Source organism: Schistocerca serialis, chromosome 1 (assembly GCF_023864345.2).
Source record: "Schistocerca serialis cubense isolate TAMUIC-IGC-003099 chromosome 1, iqSchSeri2.2, whole genome shotgun sequence".
NCBI classification, from domain to species: Eukaryota; Metazoa; Arthropoda; class Insecta; order Orthoptera; family Acrididae; genus Schistocerca; species Schistocerca serialis.
In genome coordinates this window covers 765561865-765578784 of record NC_064638.1, presented here as the reverse complement: position 1 = coordinate 765578784, position 16920 = coordinate 765561865, and the positions used below count along the sequence as shown (strand labels likewise).

Genomic DNA, 16920 nt, shown 5'->3' with positions numbered 1-16920 from the left:
AAGTAAAACAGCTGCTACTTGCCACCACGTGAGCTGGCATAGCGCGTGCTGTTCGTAGCTCGAGAGGATCAGAAGTCTGTCGCAATTCGTACTTCAGCTAACTTGAGTGCACTCTGTTGGGAAATGGTCCAGTCATGCTTATTACTAGGTCTTTAAGATACAAACACTGCATCGCCTATTTTGGCTATACCATCTGTCAACTACTTAGAAACGGAACTGCTACTGTATTGTGGTCTTCGTTGGATGTTAACGCTACGCGAGGAGAGAAATAATGAAATACATAACATTTTGCCTGTAGAAAGCAAGACAGTGACTGTACGCTCCAACGGAACAGGCGGTGACGTTATACACGGAGGTTTGTTCTAGTAGCGAGTCTGTAAAAAGCGTAAGGTTCTCTTAACGTCTCTATTATGTCAAATGCTCTCCGTCACTTTATATTCCTTTCTTGTAGCGGCTAAGTAAATTCAATTTTGACTTTGCAGTTTTATCTGAGTACAGAAAGATGTACAAGAAACATCACGTGGACCAGAGACATGTACTAATGCATTCAGGATCTACTTTTGTACTATGGATAAAGTTACGTACTCAAACAGTTAAGATGGCACAATTTTGTCGCCTGTGTCTGAACAACTGACGGTTCGCAAAGCGATTTTCTTACGGCCTACAGTTGATTACATTAACTTTTAACATTCACGAAAACATGCGTTAAAACTATTCCTTTCCGTAAATTAGCAACTACATGAAATATGATGTAAAATAAAGTCTTTCCAACACTAATTTAGGTGTTGCGTGAAAAAAGTAGATAAAAATTTAAAAAACCAAAGAAATGGTTACTTCAGTCTGTCACAGGTGAATATGGGCTGCTGGGAAGAAATCAGTTAATAGCAAAAGCAGATCATAATACGGGAGACAAGAAAAAGAAATGGAAATACATACGACGAAACAAAAGGTGTGACGATACCCTCGTCTAGAGATCGAGGTCTTGGAAGATTAGTTTGGTTGATTTGGGGGAGGGGACCAAACAGCGAGGTCATCGATCCCATCGTATTAAGGACGGATGGAAAGGAAATCGGCCGTGCCCTATCAAAGGAACCATCCCGGCATTTGCCTGAAGGGATTTTAGGGAAATCACGGAAAACCTGCATCAGGATGGCTGGACGCGGGTTTGAATTGTCGTTCTCCCGATTGCGAGTCCAGTGTGCTAATCACTGCGCCACCTCGCTCGGTGGCCTTGAAAGATGTAGTATTCCAACCAAACTATGGAAGAAATAAACCTTATTTAACGAAGATCAGACTGTTGCATCATCAGACGATATATACTGATCAGCCAGAACATTATGACCACCCTCCTAATAGCCGAAATTTCCACCTATGGTACGGATAGCAGTGGCGACGCGTCGTAGCATGGAAGCAATGAGGCCTCGCTAGGTCGCCGAAGGGAGTTGGCACCACATGTGCACACACAACTCACCTAATTCCCGTGAATTCCGGGGAGGGGAGCGATGAGCTCTGGCGCCACGTGTTCGAACGGATTCGTGTCTGGCGAGTTGGAGGGCCAGTACATCAATTGGAACTCGCCGCTGTGTTTCTCGAACCACTCCATCACACTCCTAGCTTAGTGGCGTGGAGCATTATCCCTCTGCCTCTGCCGTCGGGAAAGATGATCGTCTTGAACGAGTGTACGAGGTCTGCAACCAGTGTACGATACCCCTTGGCCGTCATGGTGCCTTGCACGAGCTCCACTGGACACATGGATGCCCAAGTGAACGTTCCCCAGAGCATAATGGAACTGCCGCTAACCTGTGTCCATCCCGAACTATAGGATACCGCGATGTTAACATTGCCACATACATAGGCGTCGGCTGCGGAGGCCCATCGTTATGAGTGTTCGGTGCACTGTGTGTTCAGACACACTTGTACTCTGCAATTATTAAAGTCCAATGCCGGTTCCGTCACAGTTCGCCACTTGCCCAACCTGGGACATACGACATCTGTAATGAGGGATGGCCGCCCAACCTCACGACGTCTGGATGTGGTTTTATCTCGGTTTCGCCACATGTTGAAGACGCTCAGCACAGCCCTGCTCGAATACCCAACAAGTCGTGCAGTTTCCGAAATGCTTGTGCCGAGTCTCCGGGCCATCAAAATGTGCCCTCGATCAAACTCAGATAGATCGCGCGGCTTCCCCAATGTAAACATGGACAGCACACTCACTGATACTATATACACCGTGCGTGAGTCTGACTAGTAGTCATTCCTCGCCAGATGACGCTGCTATTGCCTGGACGAGTTTATATCGATAGTAATCAGTGGTCATAATGTTCTGGCTGATAAGTGTACAAGGGGAATAAGATAAAAACCTGTTTGAAGGTCTGGAAGAATGAAACTTCCTGGCAGATTAAAACTGTGTGCCGGACCGAGACTCGAACTCGAAACCTTTGCCTTTCGCGGGCAAGTGCTCTACCAACTGAGCTATCCAAGCACACAGTTTTAATCTGCCAGGAAGTTTCATATCAGTGCACACTCCACTGCAGAGTGAAAATCTCATTCTGGTCTGGAAGAATGCTTAAAGAACAGACAAATACAGAGCTCTAGGGAACTTTTAAAGAAGGATTATAACTGTAGTAATCTCTGTTTCAAAAGGAGGGACATCGTTTTGGTACTAAAAAACAGCGAGAATTAGCACCATTTCGACTTTTGTTTTGAAAACCACCTAAATCAGGCAACAACAGACGAAACCACCAGAATTCTTCACACGGAGGCAAAACCACTGAGTCTTATCCAAATAAAATAAAAGATTGCCAAAAACGCAAAAACAAATGAGCGTCGAGAGCGAAGGTATAGTATCTGAAATGAGAAAATTAGAGGGTACAAAGAAACAGAACATTCATCATCCGATCTGCAATTTATACGAAAGATAAAAAGTCTCTGGAGACCGGAAATGCACCGTTATAAATCCATCACATAAGAATGGAGACTGAACAGCCCAAACAGCTATCTACGGATTTTCCTGCTACCTGTTGTTGCAAAGTAATTTAAACGTAATGGAAGAACAAGTTAATTTGAAAGAGGTTCCAGAAAAAAGGAGGTTCTATGTGGAAAAAGTCTTTTGCCTCAAGAGCATTCGGGAAATAGGAACAGTCAGTGGAAGAAACGCGGTATTTGTGTTTGTTGATTGAGAAAGAGACTTAAATAGTAAAATATACAGGAATCAATCGCAAATAATGTGTATTACAAATCCAGATCGAGATTTAGTTCACTGTGTGCCCATCTTCATTGTTAAAAGACGTTCAAGGAGCCAGTTGCAATAAGGTTTTTTTTTTTCAGTTCCCCACAAAGGGGGCGGCCGGACAGTGTATAAAATCGCTCTTCAGCCAGAGGATGTAGAACTATATTTAAAGATGGTTAATGTATACAAAAGGTAATAAATGATTTTGTAAAAAATACATAGTCGGATGATATCGACAATTTTTACATAAAAGCAAGTGACAATAAAGGAGGATTTTGTAAAATTCACGTAGATGGAAAATACCGACGGTTTTTAAAATTCGTTTGACAGTTTTAAATTATGGTTAAAGTACAGTCATCGATGAAAGTGAATGATGCCATGGTGTAATGGGATCGTAGGTGACACATGAAAAAATGTCAGGTTGAAGGTGCGATGATGAGTATGACTATGGGGCCCTGTAGAACCGCAGGTGTCGACTAGAAGTCAGCAAGGTGGATGAAGTGGGAAGAAGAAAATGGGAGGCTAGTATGAGACGGAACGTTGTAATTAGTGTTGGAAAGAAGGCCATGTCTCAGAACGGAATTCATCGTTGGGGAGTAGGAGTTGGTTAAAATTCAGGCGGCAGAGGATGGTTAAGGCATGGCAGCGCATGGAAGGTGGAATACGGATGTAGCGGCGCAGCAGGCTATCTGGAATAGTTATCAGTGGGTGGGAAACTGGGTGCTGGAGCTGAATTTTGCGATTATTGTATGGCATCCGAAGGTGCTCTGGGAAGAAGTACAAGAAGTGTGGCTAATGGATGAGTAGGCACGCAATGAGACTTGGGAAAGGTAGGCGGATGCGGAAGGCGAGGCGGAGTGCACGTCTTTCCAGGATTTCAAGGGACTGATAGAATTTAGGCGAGGCAGAAATCCAGGCACACTGGCTTAATTTAGGATGGGGCGGATAAGGGCTTTGTAGGTGAGGATGATAGTAGAAGGATGTAGACCCGAGGTGCTGCCTCTGTGTGTAGTTTTAGTCGGTTTCGGCCTTTGTGTTGGATTATTAGGAGATGTGCATTCCATGTTAGTCAGAGGGATGGGTTGGTTGTAGATGGAGAGATGGAAGTCTGGACGACGGAAACGCCGGGTGGTGCAACATAATAAGATGGTGGCTTGACTTTTCTGTGTATTTAATTGAAGTTTTCATGTATTACACCACTCGATTAGGAAATTCACGTGTCGTTAGAGGTACAATAAGGTAACCTGCATGACTTTTTACGTGCACAGTTGTTTAAAATTTATGCAAGTCAGTGATAAAATACAGATCGGTAAATGTAAGTTAAAATATTAACACCACTTATATCTACACGTAGTCCCAACTGGAGTGTTCATATCAAAGGCTGAGTTCACACTGAGCCCGCTGTTTATAGTTACAATGAAGTCTGTTTCGGTGTACGTCAAATTAATCTACAGCACCCTCTGTTCATGTGTGATATTTTAACAAACGGTATTTATTTTGAAATTACTATGTGTCATCATTTTATTTGTATTTTAGACTTTATAAAACTTACGTACGTAAAACAAATAAGGTGGTTGTAACTGAGCATAGTAACTTATGTTTTCCATACATACATACGTTGTGGTACGAACTAGGCAGTGGCATTGGTTATTGCTGAATACTTTACAACTGAACATTGTTTAAAATACAAAACATCTTGTTCAAAAGATCTGATTTAAGTACCAAATTTTTTTATTGAAACACTGTTATCTTCTAAGCACATTGGAACGAATGGGAACAGGCAATGGAGTACAAGATACAGCACCAAAAGCATTAAGTCAAAAGTACCCGAAATCTTTCTGTTTTGTGATGTTCTTTCTCATAATCTTCACATAAAAATGAATTATAATTTACTCAGTTTGGTGTTAAAACAGACTTTCAACTACATCATGTAATAACTTGGGAAATGCACTATACGAGGTTTGGAACTTTAATAGTGGCAACTATTTATTTACAGCTCGTACAAAATATATACGTGTTTCTAAGTTTTACTGACCTTCAATGCTGTTCATTTTTGGGACACAAACTACGACTAGCTTAGGGACAGAAGTGATGACACTTTTGGCAGGATCTGGCCATCATTTTGCAGGACAATGCTCAAGCACGTGAAGTGCAAGCTGCTACTGATTTGTTTGACTGGTGGGGCTGCTAAGTGCTGTACCACCTACTGCACTCCCCTGACGTAAGTTCAACTCAGTTTCTGAACCGAAGGAAACACTTCACGGCATCCGCTTCGGAACTACTACAAATTCGTCGGGCAATAGACCGTGTCGCTCGAACTGTCAACTCAACTGGCACTGCTAAGAGTATCCTACGACTTCCACATCGATGGCAACGGGTTATACACAATGTTGGTGACTACTCTGAAGGTCAGTAAAACTTTGAGACGTGTATCTATTTTGTACGAGCAGTAAATAAATAGTTGCCACTATTAAAGTTCCAACCATCTTATTTGTCCCCAAAAACCATGTACTCACATGCGATCTAGAAGAAGTGTAATCGCAAATAGCGCCTTCATATGCATCCACTAGGTCCTCACGTATATCCTTCTCACATGGATGGAGCAATCTCATGTGTGAGAACAAATCAGGTGGAATATGCCCACTTTCAAGAACGTAAGCAGCGCAGTTAGGTTTTTCTGTCGTAATTTTTCGATCTAAGGCGACAAGATCGCTAAACCTGGCTTCAAGCAGTTTAGCGGCTTGTCACACATAGTGCGACATTTGTGACATAGGATGGCAGTCGGGACATACAATTCTACAAACGCCTGGTCCACTATGAACATTATGGAAGAACTGGAAATTTACACACATACGAATAAATATCTAAACACTTTCCTCAAAGAACAAACCAGTTTGAAAGATAAAAATAATTTAGAAAAGTTTATTGCAATTTTAGAAAAACGAAACGGAAAAAAAGTCACGTGAGTGACACAAAAACAGTGGACAACCTTTAACTGCAGTTAACACATGGAGGTAAACATTTTTACCTCCACGCATTAACAACAAAATTCTAATTCTGTGATACACAATCACCATCTCTGACCTTCAGAGATACGATTTACTCTTCAAAGATAAAGCGTCGTGGGGGCGAGGAATGTCATTTCATCTGTAAACATGTTATTTTATACAAACGAACTTACATGATTTGTACAACTTGTCACTAGACAAATTTCCGCTCAAATATGAACGTCATTCCACCTGGACGTAAGTAAAACTGTAAAACAAAGAAATACCACCAGAATAAGCTACATACAATATTTTGCAGCTAACTGGGAGTCGGTTTATATAAAAACTAGTTGACAGACGTGTGTTTCCCGGGCATTCATTTTGACAATTTCCTGTTAGAAACGAAGCCTTATATATACTCCAGCAGTAGAATCGGTGTGAGATGATCTCGAACCGTTTCTGTAGGCCGGGCGCAGCTGCTTGGCGTGATTACAACGCGATTTTGTAAATGTCTCTATGGAAACGCCTATTCAAAGCTCTATAGACGGCTGTTCTTTTCACTGAGAACTGTCCAAAGCGCTGCAAGGAGTCAGGGATTTTCTTAAGTTGACTCGACTGTAGGACTGTCTCGGTAGTAAGGAATAAATGTTTTAAAACTTCCTACATGATGCATCATTATTTCTCGTATATCAGTTTTTATGCTGGCATATCTCTTGAACTATTTGTTGTATAATGATATATATGTGTAGGTACTTTCAGCCCCATGGGTGGATACTGACTGCGAAATATATTGGGAGTAAACTTACTAGCAAATAAGTAATACATTCAAGCGTCATGCACAATGCGGCATTTGTTCACGAATCTCAATGTTTATGACGACATTCTCCTAAAGTATATGTGGTGTCATTATAAAATTTTGTAGGTGCATTTAGCGGCATACGTGAGGGCTCACCACACACACACATACACACACACACACACACACACACACACACACACACACACACATATATATATATATATATATATATATATATATATATCCATTTTAAAATATGTATAGATGTCATAATTTGACCTCATGACGCTGTAGGCCCGGCAGAGAAGAAATTATTAGTCTTCTTGGGGAGAATGTTAGTGTAACAATATATTCGTAAGGTGAGATAGTGTGATTCCGACAAATGTTACTTATATATATTGATCTGCAACACATAGGCTTAGCATTGATGTAATTTCGACAAATGAGTTTCACGAAAATGCTACATTGCTGGAAAACATTAAATGAAGGATTTTAGCGTCCTGTATAAGGTCTATACGGGATAGTTTTTAATCCTCAACTACGGAAAATCTCTTACAATATGGGACTGTTGGCACCCCTGGATGTAACATTAAAAACTGAGCAGACTGCGCAACCATTGTTTCGTATTCTTCCAAGGTATCGTTAGATTATGTTGATGTTACACGAGCTCTCGTTTTCCAATGGGTTTCCAATGTTTCCAATGTTAAAATATTATATAATACATTCTAAGAGAAAAGAAAAAAGTCACACAGCGAAGGAATTATCCGAAGGAGACGGAATCTGATAGATGTGATGTACATGTTCAGTGTACATGTGATGTACATGTTCAAACAAACAAATGATTTTTATTTCTCAAAAGACCGACTGATTTATTCAAGAGAGAGTTTCACAAGTTGACTAAGTCAGAAAGACGTCTGCCCGCCTCTGTTGGATGTCCTCCTGATAGATATTGTTCCGAATACCGTCCTATTACCGTGTACCGCTGTGCTGTAAGGATGCCACGGATGACAACCAAAGGGGTCCTGATACGAAAAGAAATGGCACCGCAAACCATCACCCCAGGTTGTCGGGCCGTGTGGCGGGCGACAGTCATGCTGGTATTCCTCTACCGTCCAGGGCGTCTCCAGACATGTCTTCGTTGCCCACTGGAGCTCAATTCGAAGCGGGACTCATCACTGACGATAATTCTACTCTCTTTAATGAGATTCCAGGACCAAGACGAGTCTGGAGACGCGATAGCGATGGGATACCAACTTGACTGCCGCCCGCCATGTGGCCCAACTACCAGGAGTGATGTTGCCCTTCATGGCTAGCCATTCTGGGCTTACGTTCCAGCAACGTAATGCCCCCCTGTACACGACGAGGGTTTCTGCTGATTGTCTTCGTGTTTGCTAAAGCATACCTTGGCCAGTAAAGTCGCCGGATCTTTCCCCAACTGAGAGCGTTTGGCGTATTATAGACTGGGGCCTCCAACCAGCTAGGGATTTTGACGATCAAACGCGGTAATTGGACAAAATTTGGCACGGTGCCCCTCAGGAGAACATCCAACAACTTTATCAATCAGTACTAAGCCGAATAATTGCTTGAATAAGCGCCATAAATGAACCAACACGTTATTGACTTGTTCAATTTGAGAAGCTCTTTCTCTTGAATAAATCATCCATTTTTTCTGGAATTGTTGTAATTTGATTGTCTGTACATGTACTAATTTCCGTCCCATTCGGATAATTTCTTTGTAATGGGTCGTTTCTTTGCCTTATAGTGTATGTAAGATATGTTAATTGAACCTAATAATGTTGATGCGCCCACAGGAAAGCTCATTACGAGCCGTGGACCGGGCACGGCGTTCGACTTCGCTCTGCGTATCGTGGAGGAGATGGTGGACAAGGAGGCAGCGCTCACCGTGGCCAAGGCGATGCTGCTGGCGTGAGGGGGCCACGCCTCCTACGTACTCAGCGCTCACACCAAAATACGAGAACACACACTTTGTCCACCCTCACGTTTGCAAATACAGTGATATTCCATCTCTCCATATGCGTAAATGGTCCTCGTAGTTTTGGCGTGGTAGGCAACTTAATGGTAATATAACTTGTAGATAACGTTGAGGATGAGCTACCAAATTGAAGAACTGGCTGTAAACAATGATTAAGGACAAGCTGGAATTTCAGGTGCATCAATTGTGATTTATTTATTCCGGTATGTCATTTTTTCAAATGTTTCCAATACAACGCTACATTTTTTAACTTGCAAAACCTATTAAAAATATTATTCTTAAAAAGTTTTCAGTGAGCACTCATTTACTTGCAAACGTGAGTAATCATTTACTTACGATTGTTTACTTACTGTGCGAGTTAGCAAAACGTTACTGTGAAACCTCTGAAAAATATAAATTCAAAATGCTAAAACTGTTTCAGTTTATGATACTAAGATTTTGCATTACAAATTTTTGCAATAACAAAGTATAACAAACTCAAAAATTACTTGTTTGATTCAGCAAAATACAAAATTATTTTTATTGTCACCTTACTAGAGCACGTAAATGATGAGAGGGGTGACCTCTAACATTTCTGTCATCACACTCTCACGTAAATTCACGTAGACCGTGGTAAGGGATATAGCTTAACATTGTTTACTTGCTTAAGTAATTATTATTATCTGCTCATTAGCAACAACTATTGAGGCCCATTTGCATTCCTGAACATATTCGGAATCTTTATCTGAGTCGTAGTTATCCACATCACCTCCGATTTGTACAGCTCATCACCGAAAAACAATTTCTTGGCACGAACACAACACGTAATACTACTACTGGCGGTTATGTTTTTGCACTTACCACTGTTTACATGCAAAGATTCTGCAAACTTACCGTCAGTGAGAAGCTGGAATTAGAGATGAAACTTTCATTTCTTGGTTCATCGTGAAACTATCAACTAATATCAATAAAGCACATCACCTACCATGTTTTACATGCAGTAACTCTTGATTCTCATTGACTGTCACCAGTGTTTAGAGTCGAGGTCATCAAATAACTCTTTTCAAGTAAGTCTTTATAGTGCTTTGAAAAATATCTGTTTTGAAATCCGTAAATATCTTCGCTGCATTTGTTATACATCAAAATCACACACACACACTGACATACACACGCGCACACACACACACACACACACACACACACACACACACACACACGTGTGCACATCACTCATTTAAAAGTGTGTCTACGATCCATTGCACCCAAATTACGCATTATGATCGCACAGTATTTAATATGGGAACTACGGAGTATGTTGTTGCAGAGATCTTATGCTCTACTACACCAGACTTAAAGAGATGATTTATTCAGTCACATGAGATTATACAAAGAGGTGTCATGAATAGTAAGCTTTTATTAATCCTTGCACTTTTGTCATCTGATTTGTTACTGTTGAATTTCTGCTGCTTCCTTTAGCAGGGTATATGAAAATGGCTAAGACCGAAACTATACAATAGTACACAAATAAAAAAAAAAAACAACAGCCACAGGTAGTATCAAATCACTCAAACCATTTGTCGCAGCTGCGAACCCCAGCTCAATGAAGATATACCACAAAGTTCTCAAGAGATGAAACATTTTCTGCAACCGTAGACTGGAGAGACTGGACAAGTTCTAAACAGGGGTCGTAAAACGTACCGCGTAGGTTTTGTCATAGACAATTCACCTCAGGCAATTGCAGAATATGCTGAATTCGACAATTTTTACCATCTAATCTGCTCACGTACATTCTTGGGAAATCTTCGAGTAGTCACCTCGCTGCGTCAAAGTGCAAAACATAGTGTACTGATTTCGACAGCAACACATGTCACATTGCAAACATTCACATTTTGATACTTGTCGAAATATTTTCTTTACACCACGTCCATAAATTAATGTTCTATACTGCTTTAAGTGAATAATGTTGTTTGTCGTTTCTCCTAATTTCTTATGAATCGTTCCAGTTACAAGAAGATATTTCTGTTTATGAATTAAGTTACGTGTTTGCCATTTTATGTAGTTAAAATTGGTTTAATTGGCTTTATAAGTGCATCCACATTTTGTTAAACTTCACCTACAAAAAATATTACATAGATATTTTTGCATCTCAAAAGAATGTTGAAACGTTGGTATATTTACAGCACTGTGTCTAATAAATCGCCAATGTTACTTTGCTGAAAAAATAGTAAGAACTGTTGCCTACTGAAACAGTCATGTCATTATATAAATTTTATCTACATTAGTTTAAACTTAGTTTTACTTCTACATTTTTGCAAGGGAAGGCCTGCCACAATGGGAAAACCAAACAGTTACGTGAATGTGGGTCAAACCGCTTACCTGTCTGAGGAAACACGGTTTCATTTAAATTTGGACGTTCAGCATGGTTTTAGAACTTCAAGTGGCTTTTTTTTAGGTCCATTCATTGCGGCTCTGGAAAAGGAGTCTTGATCTTATGATAGTAACGATCAAATGGGTAAGAGCATTAAAACAGGAAAGGGAATGGTTACCTGATGAAAAGAAATCGAGGGTTATTCTCTTCGCCTTTCTTGTTCTGGTCCTACATTTATGAGCGGGAAGGACCACCATCATCAGTGACTGGCCTGACCTTTTCGCTACCAGTGAAGCTCAGACGTTTGACTATGTGTCTCCTTTCCTATGTGTGTTTAAATTTAAAACTCAAATGTAACACTACTGAGAATACTGCAACTGATTTCGTCCGTTTTATGCTCAACCTCTGAAGATAGGTGAATCCTGGCTTTTATTAAAAACACATCCACTGATGTCATATATTGCCATTAACTGTAGGAATTGTAGGCTATTTGTAATTTTTACGGTATATGCTCTGTATAAACAGCTGAGCAATCCTCGGATGTAAAGTACATTTAACTCACGATTCGTAACGACCCTACATCGGATGGGTCTCCCTGTCTGGTCTGGTTGTGTAGCGGTAAAATGTCTGCTCCGGAACGGAGATATCGCGGAATCGAACTCCCGCCGGACTAAGGAAATTTTACTTCTGCCTTTAATGTAGCCTTCACCTCTCAGGGATGTAAGGAGTCGCCAGGAGCGCCAAGTGGTTCGGATACCACGTTACACTTTAGTTCCCTTTTCCCCAGTTGGATAACTCTCCGGTAGCAAGAGCTGCAGCTGGCTATTGAAGTGCACAAAATTATAATTATAGGTCATCGTTAGTCGCAATTTTTCAAGTTGGGTTGGAGGTACGGCTTTATAAGATTTCACTTCTGGAGAAAGTAAGAGAAATCGAACGAAACTACACAATTAAAGATAGCCGGCCGGAGTGGCCGTGCGGTTCTGGGCGCTACAGTCTGAAACCGAGCGACCGCTACGGTCGCAGGTTCGAATCCTGCCTTGGGCATGGATGTGTGTGATGTCCTTAGGTTAGTTAGGTTTAATTAGTTCTAAGTTCTAGGCGACTGATGACCTCAGAAGTTAAGTCGCATAGAGCTAAAAAAAATTAAAGATAAGCGCGCGCGCATGCATGTAGGCACACACACACACACACACACACACACACACACACACACACACATATATATATATATATATATATATATATATATATATATATATATATATATATATATATATATACGCGTAGCGCGCGTGCTTTCCATAATAATTAATCAGCGAGGAGAACTGAGTGACTTTTACGTGGCTTGTTTTAGGGACAGGGACCTGAAATGCATTCTTCCGACCTGCTGCATGCGGAGCTGGCTTGGCGATATCATGGCGCCAGGCTGAGGTGACGCAACAGGGAGGCTTTTAGGAAGCGGGGCAGCCAAACTCGCTGGAGGAAAAAATCATGGAGGTGATTGCAAGTGACTCTGGAGCCTTACAGCCAGTGCGTTGATCTCTATAAGACAGGGCCTGAATGAGAGACTAAAACTTTGAACGAAAACATGGCAGTCACGCACAGAGCTTTTGACGTCAATGTCTTTAGCGTAGAGGTCTTAAATCAGGAGACGATATTTTAGTATGATTGGATTCGGGAAGAGATGCGTACTTTTTGGCGGGAAGTTGTGTCGGAAGGAAATCTTCTTTTTGGTTGGAATCAAACGCCTAATATCGCTGTTCGTACGTAAACCGAGGTGAGGTGGAAATACCGAAAAGAGGGAAGAAGACAAAAAATTTTAAGGATGGTGAGTAGTCGGAGACTCAATGAACGGAGAAGCGGTTGTGATGTCTGCGTGCGGCAGAGACGCGATTGTAAGTACTGGAGGTGGCACGAACTCGAGGTCTCGCTTGTCTGTAGAGGGCGATTACTGTTATTTTGACACTGATGATTTGATTCCTGTGGGTACACTGCAATTTGTTTTAAACTACTTATTAACTGAATAATTTGTATACATGATTTACGTAGATAATAACCTTGGCGCCGGCCGCGGTGGCCGAGCGGTTCTAGGCGCTTCAGTCTGAAACCACGGGGCTGCTACCGTCGCAGGTTCGAATCCTGCCTCGGGCATGGATGTGTATCATGTCCTTAGGTTAGTTAGGTTTAAGTAGTTCTGAGTCTAGGGGGCTGATGACCCCAGATGTTAAGTCCCATAGTGCTTAAAGCCATTTGAACCATAACCGGGGCCACTGCGGTAGTTCGTTCTCCGCCTGTCGTATAAGTTGACTTCTCTAAACGAATAGACTTTCCGAAACGATGAACATATTTGTTCTCGTCACCTTGGGTTGTGATTTGCCTGTTGCGCTATGGCCTAACGTCCTTACATAAAATACGGAGTGCAATTAAAATCTCCAAATCCAGTAAAAGGTTACAGTGCCCTTAGTGATATACCAGGTAAGTAGATAATACTACGTTCTGACCGATACATTACGCATTTGCTTACTTCTTTGTATTTTATATTCGTATTTCTCATTACATTTCTCTTCACCAACAGGTAAATGTACACTGCCGTCAAAAGTTAGAATTTACGAGCAACTGATGAACTGATAAAACTCAAATGTTGTCATGAGCAGTAAATTACTTTTCTTTGCTTATTTTATTTTGTGTTGGTATTTTCTCATTAATTATTAATTTCTGTCAGAAACGTGGTGGTGTAAATACTACTTTCATAAACAATAAATGATAAGTTTACGATGTCAAGAAAAAGGACATTAGAAGCTGTCAGTGAGAAGCGTTACTCCAAAAGGTTGGCTGCAGCTCAGACACCTAATCAGAGGGCAGCATTCGCACATCTACCTTTATCCCAACGACTTCACTTATTCGAAATACTGTCTTTATTTAAAAGTATAAAAATATGAAACTTTTCCACGGGTCCCCCGGTCGCCTTTAATACATTATAGTCGATCCTAACAAATTTTAATTTCGATGCATTAACTAAAAATCAAAGCTGCAATGTTTGAATAATTGAGCAAGGCACGTTGCACGACTGAGGCAGCCAGCGCTAAGGGCTATTACCCATCGAGGCAGAGGAGCTTGAAAGAAAAATATTCACTTAGGAGGTTATGTAGGTTTCTTAGATTAATAACACACAGATACATTGACGCTCCTACCGTATCGAAGCTTAAAAACGTTCGCAGATACACAGGTGGTCCTGAGCAGTAAACACACACTACTGGTGACATATACACTACTGGCCATTAAAAGTGCTCCACCAAGAAGAAATGTAGATGATAAACAGGTATCAATTGGACAAATATATTATATTAGAACTGACATTTGATTACATTTTCACGCAATTTGGGTGCATAGATCCTGAGAAATCAGTACCCAGAACAACCACCTCTGGCCGTAATAACGGCCTTGATACGCCTGGGCATTGAGTCAAACAGAGCTTGGATGGCGTGTACAAGTACAGCTGCCCACGCAGCTTCAACACGATACTACAGTTCATCAAGAGTAGTGACTGGCGTATTGTGACGAGTCAGTTGCTCGGCCACCATTGACCAGACGTTTTCAATTGGTGAGAGATCTGGAGAATGTGCTGGCCAGGGCAGCAGTCGAACATTTTCTGTATCCAGAAAGGCCCGTACAGGACCTGCAACTTGTAGTCGTGCATTATCCTGCTGAAATGTAGGTTTTCGCAGGGATCGAATGAAGGGTAGACCCACGGGTCGTAACACATCTGAAATGGAAATCCACTGTTCAAAGCACAGTCAATGCGAACAAGAGGTGACCGAGACGTGTAACCAATGGCACCCCAAGCCATCACGCCGGGTGATACGCCAGTATGGCGATGAGAATGCACGCTTCCAATGTGCGTTCACTGCGATGTCACAAAACAAGGATGCGACCATCATGATGCTGTAAACAGAACCTGGATTCATCCGAAAAAATGACCTTTTGCCATTCGTGCACTCAGGTTCGCCATTGACTACACCATCACAGGCGCTCCTGTCTGTGATACAGCGTCAAGGGTAACCGCAGCCATGGTCTCCGAGCTGATAGTCCATGCAGCTGCAAACGTCGTCGAACTGTTCGTGCAGATGGTTGTTGCCATGCAAACGTCCCCATCTGTTGACTCAGGGATCGAGACGTGGCTGCACGATCCGTTACATCCACGCGGATAAGATGCCTGTCATCTCGACTGCTAGTGATACGAGGCCGTTGGGATCCAGCACGGCGTTCCGTATTAGCCTCCTGAACCCACCGATTCCATATTCTGCCAACAGTCATTGGATCTCGACCAACGCGAGCAGCAATGTCGAGGCACAATAAACCGCAAACGTAATAGGCTACAATCCGACCTTTATCAAAGTCGGAAACGTGATGGTACGCATTTATCCTCCTTCCACGAGGCATCCCAACAACGTTTCACCAGTCAACGCCGGTCAACTGCTGTTTGTGTTTGACAAATCGGTTGGAAACTTTCCTCATGTCGGCACATTGTAGGTGTCGCCACCGGCGTCAACCATCTGTGAATGCTGTGAAAAGCTAATTATTTTCATAACACAGCATCTTCTTACTGTTGGTTAAATTTCGCGTCTGTAGCACATCATCTTCTTGGTGTTGCAATTTTGATGGCCAGCAGTGTATATAGCGTGTAGCCAGATTTGAGCCGTTAATCGCATACACGGAGGAACAAACTGCCGGCTGTGACGCACATAGCTCGCGGAGCTGTTTGAGACGCCTGGCATTCCGGCGTGGTCCAGGCGTGCCCGCGTGCCCAGGAGCCGCCGCTGCTGCTGCTGCTGCTGCTGCTGCCACCTCGCCGCCTGGCACGCAGGCAGCCCTCCACGCACGCCTGTGTCGCGGGGCGCGGCTGTCGGACCGCGAAATTCAATCGCTGGGCCAGGCACGCAGCCGCCCGCTTCACGCGCCATAAATTTGACAGGCGGCGCTGGCGCGACGCGGCTGTGGGTGTGCGCGGCCTGCAGATTTAACAGCCCGCGCGGTCGCGGCTCTACGTGTGTGGCCGCAGCCGCAGCCGCCATCGCGGCTGTTCTGCTCGCTGCTCGTACAATTTCATCGAGTGCTTAACGTAACCTTTCACCGAAGTATCTACTGCAAGACTTTGCAATAAATTCTTTTACTCAATTTTGTGCGAGGGGTGTTCAATAAGTAATGTAGCACATTTCTTTTCTGAAATTTAGTTGGTTTTATTCCCCACTCGTTTGGATACAAAACCCTAATTTTCAACATAACCACTGTTCAATGTGACGGCCTTACTCCATCGTACTGGGAGGCCTTATCTGCCTGCATGGTTCCACTCTAGTGCACGTCGTCGGAGCCAACGTTGACAGGTTCCATGCCCTCTTTGGCATGTCTCCTCTCATTTTTATTAATTTTATTAATGTTCTATGTCATTGCATGGTGGTAACAGACCGAATAAGGTTATTGTAATGAAAGTATTTGTACTGAGAGCTGAAAAAATACTTTTAACTTGATTCCTAAACATGTTGTTTTACTTCCGTGGGTGGCCTG

At 42.4% G+C, this 16920-nt stretch overlaps 1 protein-coding gene across 2 annotated transcripts in view; it reads left to right on the top strand.

Moving 5' to 3' along the window:
* The window catches only part of LOC126458167 (Parkinson disease protein 7 homolog), a 46415-nt gene extending 37053 nt beyond the window's left edge, over positions 1-9362 (top strand). For both annotated transcript variants that reach the window (XM_050095038.1, XM_050095046.1), the window contains exon 6: positions 8827-9362. In XM_050095038.1, coding sequence (XP_049950995.1) covers positions 8827-8945 — 119 coding nt within the window. In that variant the 3' untranslated portion in view covers positions 8946-9362. The remainder of the gene's footprint in view (positions 1-8826) is intronic.
* Positions 9363-16920: the final 7558 nt, after the last annotated feature.